Genomic DNA, 25,298 nt, shown 5'->3' on the forward strand with positions numbered 1-25,298 from the left:
ATTCATTGGGAAATAATGCCAGTTTATGAATTCAGAAAATTTCTATTCATTGCAATATCAAGAATGTTTTGATCACTAATAAAGAGAAACAAACCTTACTCTTAAAATTTCTAAGGAAAACCATTTTTAAAGTCTATATAAATGACTAATATATTAAATATATGAATGAAATTTTTAATTACATAGAAAAACATATAATCCAAATAAAAATAAAACTCAAACTGCCAAGAAAGCAAAAACTAAGGACTTATTAGAAACATTTTTGGTTTACTACATCCAAATCTCTCCTGCATATCAAACTAGATCTTCCTTAACAAGAAGTTTGAGTTTTATGTTTATTTAAATATGGTACTATGATTCATTCAGTTGAGAAACATATAATTCATTTAGATATAAGCATAAGTAATAATTGTCTGGAATAAAAAAAATTCTTAAGATTTCAAAATTTTAACAAGATTATAGAAAATTTCTTCATTTTAATTAAGCAATGAAACTATTCTGTAATGTTTTCCTTATTTACTCAATCACCTAAAACAAAAAAACTAATTTTTGAGTTCTGTGCTCTTATGCAGTTATTTGAAAGAGCATTAATAATGTGAAAAAAATTTTTAAACAGGTAAATTATTGTGTGTAGTGAAGAATAATTTTCTGTAGTGTAAGTGTTTTATTAATTTCTATGGATTTATTGGTGCCTCAAATAATATAAGGCTCTATAATACAGGAGCATTCAAAGAAAAAAATTAAGCCTATGCACGTAAATAGAAAAATTAAAGTGTCAGTGAGCAGCAACTAAAGCCCACCCAATCAGCCATGTCAACTATCAAGGTCAAACAGATGAGTGGTTAGGACCAATTGTTTATAGTCAATATCATCTTAATTAATTTTACTGTTTATTCATATTGGATTTTACTATCTTCTAAGATTTCTATTTAAATAGTTTTTAAAGTTCAAATTAATTCTTATAAAAAGGACACAAACTTCTTTTTTGACATAAAACTCAAGTAATTGACCACAGAAACAGATGTATTATCTTCTTATATTTTCACTTCAAAAAAACAAAAACATTATCTTATCTATCATAAGTAACTACTAATACATTCCTTGAATGAAAATGTATATTGAAATGAATGTAATATTGGTTGAAATCCCAAAAATCAAAATACATCAAAAACAGCTTTGAAGTCAAACTAAAAAATAGTTCTTAACATCTAGTTTGTTCTACAAACATAAAAACTTAAATTTTATACATTTCTTTTTCTCATATCTTGAAACTTATTCATAAGATTCAAACACTAACTTTTATTTAAATAAATCATAAATTAATCATGATTTACAAGCAAAAAAAAAATGTTGAGATAGATGCTAATAAATATGGAAAATTTTATATACATAAAATGAAAAACTTTATTCAGACACATCACTAAAAGTATATTTAAAATTATTAACTTCTAAAAAAGAACCATTTTTCGTAATCTTATTATTCATCTTCAGAAATATAATATGAATAATTCAAATTGAAACAAAAGAACAATCTAAATAACCTTTTTTAAATCTAAAAATATTAATTTACCATTTTTTAATTATAAAAACATTTATAATTAAAAATAAGAACATTTCAAAACTATTCTAAATATAGATAATCTATAAGTTATACATAATTTAAAAATACAATTACAAAACTCTTGAATTCAGTCATTATGTAGTTCATGTTTCATGTAATTTTTCTTAGAACTTTCTCTATAAAAAGTGTTTACTATTTGGTATTCATCTATATAGCAATTTTTGAAAACTAAATTTATATATTATGCGTAGAGTTGGAAACAATTAACAAGCAATAGAGCTATTAATTATAACAAGATCAATAAACTGAATAATAGGTAATTAATAAATTAAGTAAATAAGAGAACATAATAAATTTTTCATGAACAACATTAATACCAAATACAATGTACAAAACAAACTCACATACGGGAATTAACAGACATACATCAAGCGAATTATAACCTTTTTTAAAATTTAACACAACATAATGAGAACCTCTCTCCTGGATCAGTTTTTTTTTTTTAAAGTTTAGATACAGTACTATTCAATAATTTTGCAAGTAGAATTACACTTAATTTCATTATCTTCTTAAATGAAAATTTATATCAAAGAGTTATAATTAAAACAAACTATTATATTAGAAATATAATAAATAATAAGTTAAGTAAAACTGCTTTGTCATAATTCTGGAAAGTCATTCCCTTTGGGTAATTCACTTTCAAAACACACACACAATATGAAACAATAATATTCATTAATTATAAATTTCATTTTAATTTTGATAAAATGTCGTGTCTGTTTCCAGACAAAAAAATAAAAAGCCTACATACATTATAGTTTTAATGTAAAAAAAAATTAATTACTAATTATTTTCTGCAGATGACAAAGCATTTGAAATAAGAAAGGTGAAAAATAATTTTATGAAAAATCTTATGACTACTGAATTGACATATCAGCAAATGCAATTCATCTTTTCACAAATTTAAGGCAATAAATACTTTAAAGTCCAACACTTAATCATTTAAAATTCTGATTAGATGAATCTCTCTTTCAAAGTTATCTTGCTGTTAAAATATAAGATATTTTGTACTTAAGACCAAAATTTAAACTTTCATAAAAAAGCACTCTTTAAAAGAATCTATACTGCTATATAGATCATCGTGTTTTTTTTTTTATTCTAAAAGCAAGCAAGCTTTTACTGTTCAATTTAATTTATATTTCTTAAAAAAGATGTATGTATTAGCAAATTATAATTTATTCTTATCTATTCATTAAGTTCTTATCATTTTTAATTTCCAAAGTATAATTAATTAAGAGAGCAGTTTTTGAAATTAATTTATCTTAATTACTTCATGATACTTTGGTTTTACTTTTCATTACTCTTATTACAGGCTACACAAGAGTAATCNACTGTTAAGTGAAATATGACATAGCAAGAGTTGGAGAAGTGAAATTAGGAGAAATGTAGATAAACAATTTATAGCATGGTATGTACTGTACACTGCCTTGTTCAAATGCCTGTTATGACAAGACAATGTGAAAGATGCTTATTGAAAAAAGAAAGATTGGAGTATCAGTTTGTAAAACAGATACATCAGTAACATTCCAATATGCCAATGTATCAGTATTGGACCAATAACATCTCTATTATTGATTGATTTTTTTTATTCATACAAAGCTTCAGCTTTTTTACTATGAGTAAAATATAACAATTAAATTACATTTTTGTATTATTGTAAGTTAAATAAAAATGAACTGACAGAAGTTGACAACAGAAAGTTATTAACCTCATTTCCAATCATGACTAATCATTCTTGTTGATTACTAAATGATGACGACACTATATCACAGTAATTGTGCTGTCATGAGTCTCATTATTTAATATATACATATATATTAAATAAATTTTATTTGGCAATCTATGATTTTTAAATAAATAAATAATATGAATAAAACAGATACTGTTCAAAGTTCATCACCATCATCAGATCCACATCATCACATTAAATTTTATAAGAAAATATATATACACAGTAAAACCTATCTATGGCGACCACACACGGTTCCTTTCAAAAAGTGGTTGTTTAGACAGGTGGTTCTCCCAAACAGATGGTGCTGTAGTACCAATAGTACCATGTTTCTGCATTTATTTTGTGCACTTTTTAGCCATTTCTACTAAGCAAAACTCAAGGTGAGCAAAAATAAGTGAATTTTTTCAACGATAGAGCTATATTGATACTGTATTTTATTCTTATTGGATAACTGGATTAACAGGAATCATTGTGATTTTATAAGACAGATTTAATACCAATATTTTAAAGATTAATACAGTATTCAATTTTCTCAATTATAATGCACACTTTCTTTTTTCCGATCTAATTAATTTAACTTGGTTCTCTTTGTTCGCTCTTCAGTTACACGTATTACATCATCGATATAGAATCTCGTCATATCTCTTCACCACTTAGGTTTTGGTTTTCATTAGATTAATCTTATTTTAACTTTAAAAACATTTAATATTTTCTTAAGTACAATAAGAAAAATTATTAATTAATAATAAAATGATTTTATTAATTCTTCTCATAATATGATTTCATTACATCAATGACAATCGTGGAATCGAAAAAGGAAGGTTGCCTGTAAAACTGAGTTTTGTATTAATGCATTTATTGTTTTTTGAATATTTTGTGTGTGAAAATTACTTGCTACTATTTTTCTAAAAATATCGCAGAAATAAGGTAGGTTGATACAAAAACTATTTATCACACATATATATGAGCTTAAAAAAAAAACAATAATAAATAAAATAAATTTTATCAAATGATGAGATCAGCCAATTAATTGTATTGTGTACAATATTTTATACCACTAAGAAAAATACTGTAGGTCTACAGTACAATAAATTGAGTTTTCCCACAGTTAAACTTTGCTGATAATTGCTGTTGTGATAAACCATTTTCACATTTTTACTTTCTCTAATAACTTTAACATGATCTTCTAATGACAGTACTTTGCATTTCTTTTGTTTTTCAGACATTTTCGAACAAACTGAAAAGAATTTCCTTTGTAGCTGGACTAATTCATTTATCATCTGCACCTAATTTCAAGAGTGGGAGAAGTGCCTGAGGTGGTTCAAACAATAGTTTAGACCAGATATTTTTGCAGAAGTAGTTGCTTATTACAATTGTTATATGTTGTTTCTGACCAAAAATCAATGCCTGTGGTCGTGTTATACAAGTGCTCGTTTAATATGGGTAACTTATATGAAGACTATGTATGAACTATTCCATGCCAGAAATTTTTGCCCATTCAGACAGGTGCCCATTGAATGCATGTGGTTGCCAAAGCAGCTTTTTACTATATATATATATATAACTATGATGATGCTGAATTGACAAAATAAATTTTTCCATCATGTTCATATCTTTCAATAAAATATTAAGTACAAGTAAACCCTACATTACTTATTTATAGTTTTCATCATTATATGAAGACTAAAAATAGAAAATGTTAATACAATAAACTTACCGAAAAGTCCCTCGTCTTTTTGTTACTGGTAATGAAGGAAGAAGAGGAGGATATGAATTACTGGGACTCACATCACATGATAAAACTGAATCTGTAAAGAAAAACAAAAAGACTTAAGTTTTTCTATTTCAATATTTAAAAAATATACTTTTTATTCAAAATAAACAAAAAGTATAGTAAAAGTTTATTAATCCGGCACCTATAAAACTAGGGAGGTACCAAATTGTGAAAATACAAAAATATCCGGTAAAGTTCAGTAAGTTATAAGCAACTGCATAGCATAGAAACATTACTTGATGACTGTGGCATAAACACACACTAGGCACAGAAAAGCACCAGTGGAAGCATTTGACCCAACACAAATAAGGTGCTATAACAAAATGAGTCATTTTACTCGATCATATAGTTCTCAATTCCATAGTCAACTTCGCAACATGTAGCAAATTGAAGGGCTACATCCCAATCTTTGCTTGATTTCTACCCAGGTCTTTAGCACAATGTCAAACAAATTATGATTTGAGAAATACTAGCATGCTAGATTATTGGCTATTTTTCAGAAGGTGCTGGATTATTAGTCATTCTGAATTAACAAACTTCTATTGTAATTACATTTCATTATTGTCTTTATTAATTTATAATGGATAAATCACAGCTGACATTTTACAATTTTTAATTTAGTAAATATTTAACAAGTAAAATAAAAAAAATGTTCAAGGTTTGATTTTTTTCTTTAAATATTAATTATATTTGTTTTATTCATATGTTATATTCAATAAATCACCAGCATTAATGTGCTTCATTCTGATCTTTCCTTCACAGATAAGAATTTAAAAGATTCTAATCTTCAAATGTTTCACAATTTAAATATAAAACCTATACAAAAATACTTTCATTCTTCAATCTCTGGAATCTGTTTACAAAGCATACTTAAATCATTTGATTTTTTGACACACAATTCAATAGTTTGACCTTTGCAGTTCTGTAGTTTAAAAATAGACTAGAGCATGCCTATTGGCTGCATAAGAAAAGTGACATTATAAAAACAGAAATGTTGAGCCCTATCTGAAAAAATCAGATACTACTGATTATTATATCTGATATTACTTTTTTTCAATTTCTCTAAACTATTGTTATGTTGATGATGGAGTGTTTCCTTCCTGACATTTATACCAGTACATAGTGTCATACTGCCCCAAAATCAAGGCATGACTACAGAAAACAAATGTTTTGTTTATGCACTTTTTGTATATGTATCTGCATTTAAGAATTTCCTATGTTAACATGTGTTTAATATGGCAGATTTCTATAGTGTGATGTATGTACTATTGTTAAGTCCTAATATTTCAAGACTTTTGTGTAATGTATTGTAAGAAAGGATTATTGGCACAATGTATACAGCATCTGTGAAGAAAGAACTTACTCAAAAAATACCTCATTCAGAGTATTTGCTAATTTTTTTCAGTGTGTGTATTTTGTATGTTGTGTTTTTGTCTATATATTTATGATGTATATGATTTTGTTTTGTTTGTCAATGAATGTGATGTTTTATTTGTGATTATGACACAGTCTTAGTATATTTTGTGTTGTTTTCTATGATCTGAATAGTATCTGTAGAACAATTCCTGAGTGTGTAGAAGTTGATGTTTGTATGCAAGTATTTGATATATTTGCTGTTTGATATCAATGTAAATAGTCAGTTTGTGTTAATAGTTTGTAATCAGACATGATGTGTTGTGTAGTCTCATGCATAATGTGGCACTTCCTACAAGTGTTGTCTTTGAACATTTTGTCTTAAAATGTGCTTTCTGTAGTTTATTATATTGATGACCTGGTCTTATAAGACAATCATAAATTCTTTTCTCTTGAAAGAGGTATCCATGAGTCAGCCAGCAGTTTGATGCAGTTCTGTCAACATTATCCTGGTTGACATTGTTAGGATGCCTACCATGGAATTACTCCTGAGCCCAAGACTGTCTGATGGTGTCTATGCATTTTTTTGAATTATGCTAGATCAGTGTTGTGTAAATTTAAAAAAATCAGTGTTGTGTAAATTTAAAAAAGTCAGTGTTGTGTAAATTTAACAGTGAACTGTTTTTAAATAGTGGCAGGCAAATGTTAAAACAATTAAATACAAAACAAACTGAAAAATATAAAACTAATGTAAGTTGAAAGTCTTGCTACCATTTAAAAACTTTCCATAATTCATTGCAAATCTCTATCCATTTTGTGTTAAGTGTATAGGCATGTAGAGCAGCAACTGCATTATTCTATGAATCATCAGATGATAGTGATGCAATCACACTAAGTGGAGAGCCAGTATTTCTGCATAATTATTGCAGTCTGGGAACTTCTTAGCAACTTTTCAGCAAAAGCTGACAAGTTGTTAAGAGGTTCTCAGACTGCAATGATTATGCAGTAATACTGAATATAACTTATTTAGATGGGCATGTATCATCATTTTTAAAGTCTAGCCTTCCAATTTTACAAATCTGTCATTTTTTTTTCTTTTTTTGAGATCCAATACATATTAAAAATGTCAATTCAAATAATAAATAAATCTAAATAACTTAAATAAAAAATGAAACATCTCTCTAAAATAAATTTTAAAAAATATACTATTTTTCAAAAAATTTTGTTATTTGGTCAACCCTTCAGTTATAGAGAATTAGTTATTATTATAAAAATTTCTTTTTGCTAATAAAAATATTAAACAAATTTATATTCTTATTAAGCAAATTATAATTTATTCTTATCTATTCATTAAGTTCTTATCATTTTTAATTTCCAAAGTATAATTAATTAAGAGAGCAGTTTTTGAAATTAATTTATCTTAATTACTTCATGATACTTTGGTTTTACTTTTCATTACTCTTATTACAGGCTACACAAGAGTAATCAAGAGTAAAACAAAAGTATTGTGGAATGAATAGTTTTAAATATATTATTATTCATTGGGAAATAATGCCAGTTTATGAATTCAGAAAATTTCTATTCATTGCAATATCAAGAATGTTTTGATCACTAATAAAGAGAAACAAACCTTACTCTTAAAATTTCTAAGGAAAACCATTTTTAAAGTCTATATAAATGACTAATATATTAAATATATGAATGAAATTTTTAATTACATAGAAAAACATATAATCCAAATAAAAATAAAACTCAAACTGCCAAGAAAGCAAAAACTAAGGACTTATTAGAAACATTTTTGGTTTACTACATCCAAATCTCTCCTGCATATCAAACTAGATCTTCCTTAACAAGAAGTTTGAGTTTTATGTTTATTTAAATATGGTACTATGATTCATTCAGTTGAGAAACATATAATTCATTTAGATATAAGCATAAGTAATAATTGTCTGGAATAAAAAAAATTCTTAAGATTTCAAAATTTTAACAAGATTATAGAAAATTTCTTCATTTTAATTAAGCAATGAAACTATTCTGTAATGTTTTCCTTATTTACTCAATCACCTAAAACAAAAAAACTAATTTTTGAGTTCTGTGCTCTTATGCAGTTATTTGAAAGAGCATTAATAATGTGAAAAAAATTTTTAAACAGGTAAATTATTGTGTGTAGTGAAGAATAATTTTCTGTAGTGTAAGTGTTTTATTAATTTCTATGGATTTATTGGTGCCTCAAATAATATAAGGCTCTATAATACAGGAGCATTCAAAGAAAAAAATTAAGCCTATGCACGTAAATAGAAAAATTAAAGTGTCAGTGAGCAGCAACAAAAGCCCACCCAATCAGCCATGTCAACTATCAAGGTCAAACAGATGAGTGGTTAGGACCAATTGTTTATAGTCAATATCATCTTAATTAATTTTACTGTTTATTCATATTGGATTTTACTATCTTCTAAGATTTCTATTTAAATAGTTTTTAAAGTTCAAATTAATTCTTATAAAAAGGACACAAACTTCTTTTTTGACATAAAACTCAAGTAATTGACCACAGAAACAGATGTATTATCTTCTTATATTTTCACTTCAAAAAAACAAAAACATTATCTTATCTATCATAAGTAACTACTAATACATTCCTTGAATGAAAATGTATATTGAAATGAATGTAATATTGGTTGAAATCCCAAAAATCAAAATACATCAAAAACAGCTTTGAAGTCAAACTAAAAAATAGTTCTTAACATCTAGTTTGTTCTACAAACATAAAAACTTAAATTTTATACATTTCTTTTTCTCATATCTTGAAACTTATTCATAAGATTCAAACACTAACTTTTATTTAAATAAATCATAAATTAATCATGATTTACAAGCAAAAAAAAAATGTTGAGATAGATGCTAATAAATATGGAAAATTTTATATACATAAAATGAAAAACTTTATTCAGACACATCACTAAAAGTATATTTAAAATTATTAACTTCTAAAAAAGAACCATTTTTCGTAATCTTATTATTCATCTTCAGAAATATAATATGAATAATTCAAATTGAAACAAAAGAACAATCTAAATAACCTTTTTTAAATCTAAAAATATTAATTTACCATTTTTTAATTATAAAAACATTTATAATTAAAAATAAGAACATTTCAAAACTATTCTAAATATAGATAATCTATAAGTTATACATAATTTAAAAATACAATTACAAAACTCTTGAATTCAGTCATTATGTAGTTCATGTTTCATGTAATTTTTCTTAGAACTTTCTCTATAAAAAGTGTTTACTATTTGGTATTCATCTATATAGCAATTTTTTAAAACTAAATTTATATATTTTGCGTAGAGTTGGAAACAATTAACAAGCAATAGAGCTATTAATTATAACAAGATCAATAAACTGAATAATAGGTAATTAATAAATTAAGTAAATAAGAGAACATAATAAATTTTTCATGAACAACATTAATACCAAATACAATGTACAAAACAAACTCACATACGGGAATTAACAGACATACATCAAGCGAATTATAACCTTTTTTAAAATTTAACACAACATAATGAGAACCTCTCTCCTGGATCAGTTTTTTTTTTTTAAAGTTTAGATACAGTACTATTCAATAATTTTGCAAGTAGAATTACACTTAATTTCATTATCTTCTTAAATGAAAATTTATATCAAAGAGTTATAATTAAAACAAACTATCATATTAGAAATATAATAAATAATAAGTTAAGTAAAACTGCTTTGTCATAATTCTGGAAAGTCATTCCCTTTGGGTAATTCACTTTCAAAACACACACACAATATGAAACAATAATATTCATTAATTATAAATTTCATTTTAATTTTGATAAAATGTCGTGTCTGTTTCCAGACAAAAAAATAAAAAGCCTACATACATTATAGTTTTAATGTAAAAAAAAATTAATTACTAATTATTTTCTGCAGATGACAAAGCATTTGAAATAAGAAAGGTGAAAAATAATTTTATGAAAAATCTTATGACTACTGAATTGACATATCAGCAAATGCAATTCATCTTTTCACAAATTTAAGGCAATAAATACTTTAAAGTCCAACACTTAATCATTTAAAATTCTGATTAGATGAATCTCTCTTTCAAAGTTATCTTGCTGTTAAAATATAAGATATTTTGTACTTAAGACCAAAATTTAAACTTTCATAAAAAAGCACTCTTTAAAAGAATCTATACTGCTATATAGATCATCATGTTTTTTTTTAATTCTAAAAGCAAGCAAGCTTTTACTGTTCAATTTAATTTATATTTCTTAAAAAAGATGTATGTATTATTAGTGAGAATAATTTTAATACATAATAAATTTAATATAAAAATTAGTCCTATAAGAATGATATTATTTAGTGATCCTTTTGATTATGCTAAACTATGAGAATAGCTTTAATATTTACATACAGTCGATCCCCCTATAAGATCATTGATTTTTCCGTTTTATCTGAATTACATGTTGTACGATTCACTTAGATTTTACAAATACGTGTGCCGGGCTGTGAACGGCTCACATATTTGTAAAATCTAAGTGACTCGTACAACATATAATTCAGATAAAACGGAAAAATCAATGATCTTATAGGGGGATCGACTGTATTTATCTTTTTAATAATTTAAAATCTGATCTAATAACCAATATAGTAAAAATGTTTTTAAAATAATTAATGTTATAGCCTTACTTGAAAAATAGACTTTCTTAAAGCCAAACAATTGCCAGATTAAATTGGGCTATATTACTACTACTATTAATAATTAAATACTATGTAATTTGGCCTGACAGTGCGATTTAATCTGATGAACGCTTGGCTTTAATATAACTATCTGGCTTTAAGATGTTTATATTTGTACTGTCTTTCTTAATAAGAAAATTTTGTCCAGAAACTTACACATATTCTTGATAGTAGTAAATATTAATATATTTAGAAAAAAAATTACATTTTAGCTATATGTCCCCAACATTATCTAATGGGAATACTAACAAATAGTACACACATTAATGGAAAGATCTGGAGTTTATAAAAAGTCAGTATGTTTATTAACTCTAGTAATGGATATAAGTCTTATTTAGGAGCCACAATCAAAGAGATACTACACACACAAAGCAACCAACAAAGTAGGAAAATCTTACGTGGAACTTTTGAACCTAACTGGAATAACACATAATTATTACAATCTTGTAGCAATTCCGGTCTAACATTTGTTTGGGATACTGCTAACATTTTAATTAACAATCTAGTAATTCTTTGATGGTGACTCTTCAACAGCATTGGACAATGCTTATTATATCTTTGAAATAGATTAAATTAGAAGCACCAATAATTGTAAAGTTGTGCAATCTTTTCATTTTGTATTTAGTATTTATCCATATATTTTATACTCCTATTTCATTCAACAAGTATTCATTTTATTTATACACTATTGTTTATTTTAATTGTATTATTATTATTATATGTTGTATTTTAATGTTAATCACTACTGTGCAGCTAATGTCTGCATATGTCTGCTGCAGTTAAATTTGAATTGTTGTTATTCTGTTTTTGTTTCTTTGGCCCAAGATAATGTGATAAAATGATAATTATTGAAAATACTTGTGATATGTATAAGCTGATCATACCTACCATTACCATGCAGGACAGTACCATTATTTACTCTTTCCTGGCTGTCCAACTGTTTTAATAAAATTTTCACTTTTGTCCCTTTTTTTTGAAAAAAAATCAAAAAACTTAGCTGGTTTGTATATTAAAAACATTTTTATATTGTATTCCAAACTCATGATTTGTTAGAAAATGTTCATTTTGTCAGTGATAAGGGTCATAATTTATAATAAATATTTCTGAAGACTATGCATGGATGGTAAGAAATACAGAATAATTTTGATAAATTTAATCATCATATTATACAAACAGAAACACATAAAATTTCATTATTCAGTATATGGGTGCTAATAAAAACATAACCAACACTTGGAGAAATGGGATGAAGACAACAAATCAATGTAATGACTTAGATCCAAATATTTAGTGAAATGCACAAAAAGGATTTTAAATTCCAACATTTTAATTATTTGATAGAATTAGGTTCTTCTTATTCAGGAACCACTAGCTACAGCTTTCTTAGGAAGAATATTTTCACCCATAAAAGCAATGCAAAATTGAGACTTACAATTTGATAGGTTTTATGATAAAATTGCAAGTGACCAAAATGTATTAAATAAAATAAGTTCACCTGAAAAATATTTGTCTTGGAAAACCTTCTATATCAACCTAACTATTAAATTTAATATCATATTGTAATACACAACATTTATTCATTAAAAGATTTTATTTTTGAAAATCTAATAGAGAAATTTATGACTTTTCCATCTAATAAATAGTATTTTTACTCCACCAAATCAATATCAGTAATAGTGCATTAACAAATTGTAAATAATGCTCATCTTTATTTTTTGATGGATTTTAAAAAAAGAGCTTGTGTTTACCAGCTGTGACACATCATCTTATTTTGGCAATCAAAAAATTATGGTCAGCCTAAATATACATAAATTTTTTGAGTGAAAATTTTCTTATTAACACCCAACACAATCTATTTTTCAAGTAATTAGTACATCATAGTGTGGATCTGCACTAAGTTTATTTTGCTTCAATCTATAAAATTCAAATTTTGTAATGATAAAATAATTTCTCTTGTTCAAAAATTTTATTTTAATAATAAATATCTGCATAATTTGTTAACTATAGCATAATGACATTACTGATTATTAAAGATATTCTGAATATTTTAGACAATGATAATTAGTACTGGGCCAATAACTGATATATCAAATCAAAATCAATACATACCTACAATGTTGATATCAATATTCTAAAATCTAGAATATCGATCTCAAAATTTTGGTTAAGCACAGTCCTAATGATAAAACTAAGAATATTTAATGCTTAAATGCAATTAAGTTGAAGGCATTAAAAATAACTCAAAATAATTTTAGAATAAAATTAGAAAATATATACTTGAGCTATTTTAGATTTATTTTCTAACGTTTAAAATCATTTACAATTAAAATAAATTAAATTTCAAAACAATTTGTATTTTAAAATACATGATAAAAAATAGAAATATGCTATAGTTATATTCATCCAGATTATTTAAAAGATAGTGTAATTTCTAACATATAAAATTCATCCATAAGTTATCTTAATATAAAGAAAGAAAATTATATCATGCAAGTCTGATTTATTAAAAAAAAAGCTTTTATTTAGACAAATACAAATTTTTAACATCTTGTCAAATATTGTTTTAAGTAAGTTAGTTCTATTCAGTTTTTAAAAATATTTTATACCTCATAAACAACTGTTTACTTTTGATAAAATTTATCTGCATCATAAATATTTTGCTCTGTAACAAGACATTAATTTTATTAATTTCTTAGCAACAAGCACACAGTTCACTTCTAAATATCTGCACTTCAAGAATGATTTGATATATATTGCTATACCTTAAAAGTATATGTACGACTACATATACTCTCTTGATTAAAATGATAACTAGCTACAATCAAATCAGCTAAAAATAACTTTGATTCCTACTGATGAAATTAACCAATAAAACAAAAAAATATATAGTTTTACAAAATTACATCATTATAAATGAAAAATGAACTTAAAAAGATCAGAATAATATAAATTTATTTTACTTTTCATTCAGTTAAGCATTATCCATATAACATGATTCATTCTAGGAATCTAATGAATCATTTCCATCAAATGTAATTTTAGATAGGCCAACCACAACATTTACAATCCGACGGGGCGGACACATTTCCAAATCAGTAAAAATGGGGTCTAAAACCGATTAAATTTTGAAAATTTATTTATTTATTGATCCATAAATTAGTGATATATTGATGCGTTAACAAAATTGCTCCACTGAATGGTCAATTCTACAGTCGAATAGTAAAAACGTGAAACCACAGTGTGTCCCAGGATATCGGGGACGTCCAACTGTCCTACTTTAGAAAATAAATACATAGTTTAAATGCATAATATGAGATCTTATACTGTTTTCTAGTATACCTAAAAAAAAATGGTATGTCAGCATACAGTGTAAAAATTGAACAAAAGAAAAAACTGGGTATACAATTTTTTACATCCCAATACTAGTAATGGTTCTATTCACTAATACTAAACAGAAAGCGATAGTAGTAATTACTATTACTGTTTTTTTTAGTAATACTTCCTTCCATTAAAATTACCACATACACCTGTCACACTGAATGACATCACTCATATTATTCTCTCTCTCTCTCTCTGTTCATAATGCAGACAGAACACGCATTCAGACGGCCGATACGGAACCATACATCAGAGTACAGATTAAACACAACAGGAACGAAGAGAGGAGAAAATACGTAACCAAAAAAAAAACCGTCTCGAGCTTTCTCCCGCGAGTTGGATAATTTAAAAAAAAAAAAAAGGAGGATGCAAACGAAATCGCTCGTCTACCGAACTTTTATTAATGGAAGATTAAAGAGGCACGTCTAAATAATCTGCTCGATTTTTAAAATTATCGTCATCCGCAAACATTCGATAAGATTAAATAATCGATTGAGTCGGAGGCTCACCGTTTATCCTTTTAACAGTAGACGGATGATAAATTATCCCTTTAAAGAGGATCCACGCACCGGTTAACCAATCGAAATCGATCAATTAAGTACGAATTGTTTGTGCATAAAGCGAAATTATTAACGTCGTTTACTTGTAAATTTCGAAATACGACATAAGGCTTACGGTAATTCTAGACCCGAAAGCTGAGACCGACGACAGTGCCACCAACGTAACTTGTGTGCCGATGACGTCACCGCCGTGCAATCGGCCACTCTTCCTTACTGCATCCGCGCTTTATTGATTTATTCTTGGCAGCTTTTCGACGTAAAAATCTTATTAAATTCCATCGGATCGGAATTTATACGGCTAATGCAACTGTAATCTTTTTTTTCCTTTTTTTTACGGGCGCCCGTGCTTTTTAGCGGGAATTTTTTTAAAATTTTATTTTATTTATACGTTTTGCTACGTCACAGTTTACGCGAAAGCGTTCGGGTTGGTTCGTCTCGGATCTTTTAAATGGTCGACTTAGATTTACTGCATACAGAGCTGAATGGAAATCGGTGACCTTGAAGGCCAATTAAATCTTGAATTGATAGTAAACTGTTTACATCATATCGCTATTATTTATTAAATACTACATGCAAGAGAATTGGATAAGTACCGTGTTTCTTTTACGCGTTACAATTCAATTCAGTCGAATATATATATATATATATATAAGAGGAGAGAGATGTTAGGAACTTAAATAATCTCGGATATTTAAATTACAAGATTTATTGTTCTTGAAATCTAATTATATTATTTTCCTATTCTTCCATGAAATGCATATCCGGACTAAGATGTATTTTGGGAGACATCAGATGTCCCAATGAAAATTTCATGTTTAAATATTATAAATGCCATTATCAAGAATAATTCCGGTTAATCTGTTAAAGTCGTTTGCTAGAATTTTTAAAGAAACTATTCGTAAGTATAGGAACAAAATGTTTTTGTGACTGTCGTATAATGTCAACATAAAAAAAAAACAAATTAAATTATAGGTTCATTATTTAACGTTTATGGATATCAAATTTCTATATAATCACAATTTTTTTAGTAATAATTAAATCGGATCGTATATTAATGGTATTAAATTACGCTAAAATGAACTATTAAGTGATGAAGAGTATATAATGCCTATGATCATTTATTTCATAATTAAAATTAAAAGCAAAAAATATAATTTAGATTATAATTAACTAACTAATAACTAAGATCTTAAGATCCAGGAATGGAGTTTAAATTAAAAAAAATCATTAAGGCAACTGAATTTTGTCGACGTTTATCTTAATCCTCTTCGTAATATTGATTTAAAATTAATAATTGGAAACTTTAAACATCGAATGAAATATGAATTTAGGTATCAATCTATGATAAAGGTTGGATCCTCACAAGTGTGGCAGAAGATTTCTGGCCTCAAAAAATCTTTTGCATCTGATTTTCGAAAATTATATCAGTACATCTTTTGATATTTATTGCTATTTCTTGCATATTTTATAATTTCTTTTGAGGAGAAAATATTCATCGTTTTCATCTCCCAATGCATCGTCCGTATGCAAGATTTATACATCAGCTACTATATAAATCCTGTATCTATAAGGAGCCCATATGAAATCCATTTCCTACTCTATTATAGCGAGAACAGGGTCAATAAACTGAAACTTTTTATAGGCACTTAAACAGTACTTGCGAGTATTTACGAGTTCGAATTTATACGAAACAACTATTTAGTCTTTAACTACATTAAGAATCCAAACGTATATAAAAGTACGGTTGCTCTAAAATATTTTTCTGCTTATTAAGAAATAATTTTTTATATAAAAAAATAAAATATGCCCTTAAAACGATTTAAACAAAATGAAAGATTATTTTCAAAAACTAACGAGTTGAAGTGAGAATAAAGTTTTCATTTCTTTAAATATAAATAAATTGTCACGGATCTCTTAATTTCGTTTCCTTATATTAACTTTAAAACAACGACTATACAATTGTTTATAACAATATATTCTAGAGTTTAAAACAATTTGAGAGATTTTGGCTTGCTTCCTACTAAAGTTATTCAATGTTCCGATTTATTATAACGAATACAAAGATGAATAATTCCAAGAACCCGAGTCTAAGCCAGCAGTGCCAACATTTTAACAAGACGAGTCGGATGATTATCGGAGGCGTTGTTCGACCTACAGCTTGTTAAAAAAAATCCCATTCATTCTCTTCTTAAACTGGAAAAATTTCAGGCATTGCTACTTTTTTGCCCGAGAAGTATCTGTAAAATTTCCGATAACCAGAATAATTTCAATATAAAGGTAGATAATTTTAATATTTTGAAGAAACTAAATGTCATATTATCATATTTGATGCAACACAGTCAGTCGCTTCGTGTTATTTATAATAATGTTCATCGATCGTTTAATTTTTTAAAAATTCGCAAGAAAAATTAAAAATTTTATTGATGTATACTTTCTACATTCTTATTTGTTAATTATCGTTAGAAATAATAGCATAATATTTCATTCGATTGTTTATTCTGTAGATTAGTTTAAAGTGAAAAGTTAACACCAAACCAAGATATATATATATATATTTTTAAAATACCTCTCAAGATGAAATAGATAAATCAGAGAATTAATTAAATAAATGATGAATATTAAGTAATATATTTATTTATGTTATATACTAACTTTTCAATTACCAATTAAGAATTTCAGCCATATTTTTTATAATTAAACACTAAAAATAGTGATTTAAAATAGGAAGCATTTACTTTTCGTATTATTTAATCTAAATCTTTACGTAAGTAATCATAAAAATCAATTACATGTAAATTAATGTATCTAGTTCAAATTCGTATAAATATCATATTTTGTCTGGTCAAAATCATTTTACTTACTATAACTGATTAATCTAAAAACCGATTATTGAATTCGTAAATCTAACAGTAATATTATTTTTGTTTTTCAAATTAGGTCATCTATCATCCATATGATGATGGTTTTATATGGAACATATGTACAGAATGTATGCATCGACAACTTTAATATCTTATTAGTTCAACCAAACCAGGCAAGTATAATACATTATAACTTACATCTATAAATAATATAATTTCATTCTGAAATGTTTGAAACTAATTTTTAATGCGAAAAACGAGACGAATAATTAGATGTATTTAACTTAGAGGTATAAGAATTTTAACTCTCTTAGCGAGAGTTAAAATTCTTATACCGCTAATAAGTACTTAAAATTGTTTTTATGATGCTAATGCTTTCGAAAAATCTAATCAACACATTAATAAAAACTATGAAATTATAATATTTGACAGAATTTAAAACTATAAATGTACGTACACAGTATATAATGTAATACATTAACATTAATACATAAATAAATAAATATATTTATTCATTTATTTACTTTATATACCGTATACGTAAAAGTATAAATTTATACTTTTTTCATTAATAAATCATATAAAACATTTGTATTGTAATAGAGATACACACAGGAAACATAGGAAACATTGCGAGAACACAATAATAATAATTAAATTTCACTGAACAACCTGAAAAAAAAAACAACTAAATAATCTGATTTAATAAATTACACGGAATTGAAATGTGCATAAAATATACTAGAAATGCCGATTAAATTATATATATATATATTTAAACATTTTCTTTCATTTTTTAAAAATATTTAATTATTATGTTTAAAATTGCAAAATATTTCGTTTAGGATGTTGAGTATTTATATAAATATAACGTAAGTAGTGATAAAAATTGACCAAACAGATAATAATAATAAATAACTAAATACTAAATTCGTAACACAGATAATGCAGACTATATAATTAATATGCAGATAATAAAATCATGCAACATATTTCATCTTATAAAGCTGTTTAAGTTATAATATTGCTTACTCTGAAATTAACTTTTTGCGCTTAAGGTGTTCGATATAATGAACACAACACACATTTTTTAATTATTATTATTATTTTTTTTTTATTCTTTCATAATAAGAATGAGTTTTCGCAAAGACAAATGATATGATTACATAATATCCAAATTTAAATATTTAAATTAATTAAAAAATATATATAAGGTAAATACTAGAATACTTGTCACACGGTAGTTTTAAATTAAACATAATAAATAGCACGGTTATTTAAAAAATCTAAGGAATTTTCTCATAGAACATCTTGTATATTTGTATGTATGTGCAGGTATATGTACTGTACAGCTTAAAATTTACCGTGGGGGAAAAAATTCAATACGCAGACAAATTCCATATTATCATTACAAAGAGCTATATAGATGTTTCGCAACACAGTTCAAGCCGAAAGGAGATTGTTTTGAGAGAATATAATACAAAAAATCTAGAACATTTTACAGATTTTATGCTCTAGTTATTTGAAAAAAACGAAATCTAAATTTTCTCACAATAATTTCTGGAAAACATAATTTGAAGTCGTTAGCCAATAACACGATTTTGTAATAGGACGATAAATGTCGTTCCTATAACATGTTTTACGCAGTGAAAATCGTAGAAGGAATAAATATCGTTGCAGGGATAGATGCTCCTTTACAGCGGCGATGTCGAAAGATTTGTTTGGATGGAGTGTGAAAATGTCATCTTTCCAGACAAATCACTCAACAGATACTACAGACATTTATAGCCCATCGGACAGAATTTTGTATCCAATAATACGGGTAACAATTTCGGTACTTTTTAAAAAAATAATTGAGTGTTGTATCATAAAGTCAAAATTTTGCGAAATTCTACGTCATCGTAGAAAGCAACTCCGATTGGATAATATTTTCAAAATTTCAAAGCTCAAATTGACAGAAAATTAAAATTTTGTGCACTTACATAATTTATTTTATTCATTACATAATTTTATAGAAATTTACAATTTTGATAACTTAGTTTATCAAAGATTATCACCTTTGACTTTACATTTAGCTGATAATACTCGGTATAATATCACTATAAATCTGTATCATATACCTATGTATATTATTAATAAACTAACTAAATTTGATGGTAATGACAAATTATGATTTGTCATTACCATCAAATAATGATGAAATTAGTAATGACAAATTGCTGAAATTAATAAAGTTCAGTTTCAGAGAGAACAACTAGTTAATAACTTAATTATGGAAAAAGGCTGAGCTACTTTTATCTTAATGCTGACACAAATAACACACTGTGCGCGCTACATTTTCAGTTTATTCTTCCTTTAGTTGTAAACGAGATTTAATTTGGAAATCCAGTTTTGCCTCACTTGTGTTACAGTAAGAGACGACTGTAAAGAATAATTGTTTAGAGGGAAATTTCAATTTTAATATTATTTCTCTCACTAATAATATATAAAAGAGAGAAAGAAAATAAATAATGCTTTTAAATAGCGCACTAATAATCACCACCCAACATTATGAAACAGTAATATCATATCGCTTCATTTTTCAGATACTGACGCTCCTAAATCAGATATCTGTGCATTTATCAATGTAAAGTAGATGATACAACACTACCAATGTTAGAAATTAATACCACAAAAAACATTTTCAGTGAAGTAAAACAAGCAGCCAAAACATGAAACTGATCCCCTATGTTTCTAAACTGAACATAAAGTTTAAAGATTTAAACTAGAAATAAGCTTTGCTGCTACATTTTGGAACAGTTTGTTGAGATCTCCCAGACTGATGATACTGGAATAAAATAAATCTTCATTTACACTCAAATTAAATTAAGCTCTAGAATTTAGTAAGAATGTATAGAAAATGTAATTGAACAGACTTCAGTAATTTTTGAAATGGGAAACATCAGGTATGGTTGGCAAAAGTAGGAATCCACCTTCACTGATTTGTTAGTGGCCAAAAAGTCAAGTGGTACATGTTTTAAAATATTGTTTTATTTTATTCTATTTTTCATTTTACCATGTTATAAAACACTGTAAAATAAAAAATAGAATAAAATAAAAAAAAATATTAATATGAGTAAAAAGCTTATAGAACAATCACATTTACTGCAAAGCTCTTAATATCGTGCATGGTCAAAACATGATTTAAATTCCATATAAAAATGCAAATCCTCATCTTGATATACCTGCCGATGTTCAAAACTATGTATCTATAAATAAAGAAAACATGTGCTTGTATTTTCACAGGTACAGTACACATAGAATAGCATATGAATATAGCATGTGTACCATTACACAAAGATGAATGTATACCTTTTGGATCCTTTGCAGGATAGAAAATTTAAAAGTAATTTTGAAATCAAGATAATTTTCTAAAATGAAAATCACCTATTTTAATGCTAGAGGCTTAAAAGATTTGTTGGTTCATTTAATTAATCAGAATTAATGATAATTTATTTTTGCACATGAAGATGGCATAAAATATCTACATTAAAGCTCAAAGAGGATCTTAATATGGAAATAATATATTTTATTTATATATACTGTTTAGTGCAAGATTGTTTTCTTCCTTCACTGTTGTTAATGATTTAAATGCATCATTTTATTTTTATTTTGTGTTGCTCTATTGTTTCTCCAGCTCTACAAACTATCAGGCTACCAACCAATTTCTCTTTTGGCTATTGGCCTATAAAACCCATTTTCCAAAAATAAGAAGAAACTTCACGCAATTTTTCTAGAAATGTTCCTCAGATTTTTGTTCTAATTAATTAGAACAAAAATCTGAGGAACATTTCTAGAAAAATTCTAGTTCTAGTCTTTTATTTTCTAGTTCTAGTCTTTTATTTTCATTTCTAGTTCTATTAAACATTAGTTTCATTTCTAGTTCTTTAAAACATTTCTAGTTCTAGTCTTTTATTTTCTATTATATCATTATTTTCCTTTGGTCTGAACAGTAACAGCCTGCAGTTTTATATGGCAAAATATCCTATATAACTAAAACAAACTTATTAACTATCAATCAAACAAAATTCTAACATTTGCGATTATTTTTCCTTATTTATTTATTTTCACCCTGAAATGTAAACTTACTAATAAATAGAATATGAGTATTAAAAAAAATTAATAATGTTTAGACAATTTTTTTTCTTATTTTTACTTTTTAAAATAAAAACCACACTCACATTATTCATACTATTAATCATATTTACAACTATACACTAAAAATTTGAAAGAAAGAAAAATTTCAAAATCTGAATAGAAAAATCAATGTTAAAATTTAAAATACTTATTGTTTTTATGATTATTTTGATTAGATTATAAAGTCTTAATCTTATATTCTATAAAATTATATTCATTTTTTATTATTTATTTTTAAGAAACATATTTTAAATTTAAAACAAAATTAATTTCTAAAAATATTGCATTTTAGATTGTGTGTCATTTTATTTGAGTTTTACATATCACATTGTTATTCATTTTACTTTATTATTAGTAGTTCCAAAATTAATTTTAACTATTAATCGTTATATTTCATAGTTTTACTGTTTCTGATGTCTTTTAAAAGTTTAAAATCACACCCAAAACGTCTTTTCCGGATGATATGACAAAGCTACATCCTGCCTAGATAAGAATTTAATATGCACTTTACCAATAATGTGCAGTGCATATAATAGTCAACCACTGGCCTATTTTTATTAATACCTTAATCATTCAAAAAAAAACTAATTTTTATTAAAATATATGGAGAGCATTACGATCATCATTACTAAGAACATATTATTAATATATTAACAAAATATCAGTAATCCAATAATTAAAATGTTTTCAGTTTTTCTAAAACTTCATGAATTAAATAAAAAAATAAATATTCTAAATGTAACATTATTTTTAAGCATTAGAATATACTGTTGTTTATCTTCAATACACAAATCTTTCTGGAAGAAATTGTAGGTAAACCTTTCAGTTTGTTCCCAAAAGGTTTACTTACCAAAACAAGCTGATTTATCAAACATTTTTGACATCTGTTGTACTGGATATCAGAATAAAGCCTTCAAAAAAAGAGAATATTATATTATAGTGACTTACACATTTACTGAAAGTTCAGTGACAATATAATGTTACATTAAACACAAAAGACAATCAAAAAACGTTTGATAAAATAAGTTAGGTCATTTCTGTAAGTATATTCTGAGAAACACTTATAATTTTTTCTTTACTATAATATATAAAAAAAAATTTAAATGCAGGTTTTTTTGAAATTTTATGCAATAGATACATATTAAAGGTGTGAAAAAATTTATTATTAATGAGAATATCTAGCAGAGTATATGAATTATATATTTGCATAAAATATTTTATTTCCAATTCTATTAATAATAAATAAATCAAATTTTTTCTGAGAGTAATAAAAAATAATTTTTTAAATTATTAATAAGGAATAACATCAAGAAGGAACATCTTTTTTTCAAACATTTTCAGAAAAAATATAGAAAAATATCTACATGATATGACTTACTACTAAATAAAATTGAAGTAATGTATTTAAAATTTTGGATTTTGTGCTTAAAAAAGCACAAATTATATTTTAAAACAGATAATATGCAATATAAACAGATATTTTATGTTTAATACATTTTAAACATTATAAATTCTTAAAATAACAATTTTAATAATTTCAGTACATAGCATTTAATCCTAATAAATAAAATTTTATGTAAATATTTAACATATCTATTGCCAATAATCCAATTTGGAACAATTGAGAAAACACAGTAATTTAAATCTTGTACTTAGAATACCAAATATAATTAAAATATGCTTATTTCAAATTTATTCAAATATCTGATAATTTTATTAAAATTTAGCATTTGAATAAAAACAATTAAAACTTTTATTTTAAAATTGTATCTGTTTCATTCTTTTATAACAATAAAAATCTCTAGTATTTAAACTCCTTGTTTTAATAATTACTTTTGTAACAGTTATTGAGCTATTAATTTAAATACTACCTATTTCTAAACAGTCTTTTGTAATATTTTACACAATTTTCTCTGTTCTATTTTATTATTTAAAGCTTCATTCATACAAATACTGTAAACATTTTGCATGCCAAATTATTTTTACTGAAATATAACCTTAATATTTGAATCCCAGAAATAACTAGTAATACACGAAAGATTATCCATCAGTTTTTCTATTTGCTATATCATTATCTATATCCTAATTATGTATACTATAAGATCTTTCATAATATAACCTATAGTTATCTTACTTTTTTTTAATAGTCTTATTATAATAAATAAATATATAAATTATATATATATGACAGACACATACATATTTCATGCAATTTTAAAATATTTCAAACAATATTAAACTGACAGAAATTTTTATTTTAAAAAGAAAAATTTTTTTAAATATTTTTTAAAAATTTTATCTTTACTTGTATTTGCATCTTCTCTTTTTATATGTTAGTTCATAAATCTTAATTTAATTGTTCAATTTAATTTTAATATATGCAGTTTTAAGGATTAACCTATCGAAACATATTAAGTTGACAAAATTTGATTATCATGTGATATAATACAATTTATTATTGAACATACTTTTATCTGACTAAACAAAAATAGGTCATAACAAATATAGTTAAACATTTCATTTTATTTTATGTAAATCATTCATTTTAAAATATAACAAAGATTATCATTTTATATGTTGTCATAACCATCACATAGTTAATAATAAATGTTGAAGTGCCTTTTGTTATCTTAAAAACATTCACTCATTTTGTTATATTTTCTACTGGAAAGATAAAAACTTTCTTGATCTATGTTTTAATAATCTCTCAAAAGAAACAAAATTAAATTTAAAACACACATTTAATATCACCACCAGTAAATAAATCTTTTCAAATTGAATTATAGTGTCATTGAATGTGTGTTTAAATTTATTTAATTTGTTTCTCAAATGTTATGAAAATAAAAATATTTAATTTAAACACAATACTCTCTGCAATTTCATTTCCAACTCTCCTAGTATTATGTAATGTTTAAAACTGTACAGGTTTTTTTGAAATAAGTCGTCTTCTTAAAGTGTGTATGCAAATACAGTAGAATTCTGATTATCCAAATTGTTGTTCTGCAGATGATTTGGATAATCGAAAATTCAAATAAGTGAATTAACATGTTAAGCAGTGATTCTCAACCTTTCTGAG

At 25.4% G+C, this 25,298-nt stretch overlaps 1 protein-coding gene across 1 annotated transcript in view; it reads right to left on the bottom strand.

Moving 5' to 3' along the window:
- The window catches only part of LOC111623105 (triple functional domain protein-like), a 304,942-nt gene that overhangs the window by 94,463 nt on the left and 185,181 nt on the right, over nt 1-25,298 (bottom strand). The window contains exon 37 of the mRNA XM_023365589.1: nt 5,071-5,161. Within this exon, the coding sequence (XP_023221357.1) occupies nt 5,071-5,161 (91 nt within the window). The remainder of the gene's footprint in view (nt 1-5,070; nt 5,162-25,298) is intronic.

Source organism: Centruroides sculpturatus, unplaced genomic scaffold (genome assembly GCF_000671375.1).
Source record: "Centruroides sculpturatus isolate CEXI.00-Female unplaced genomic scaffold, Cexi_2.0 scaffold144, whole genome shotgun sequence".
Lineage (NCBI taxonomy): Eukaryota > Metazoa > Arthropoda > Arachnida > Scorpiones > Buthidae > Centruroides > Centruroides sculpturatus.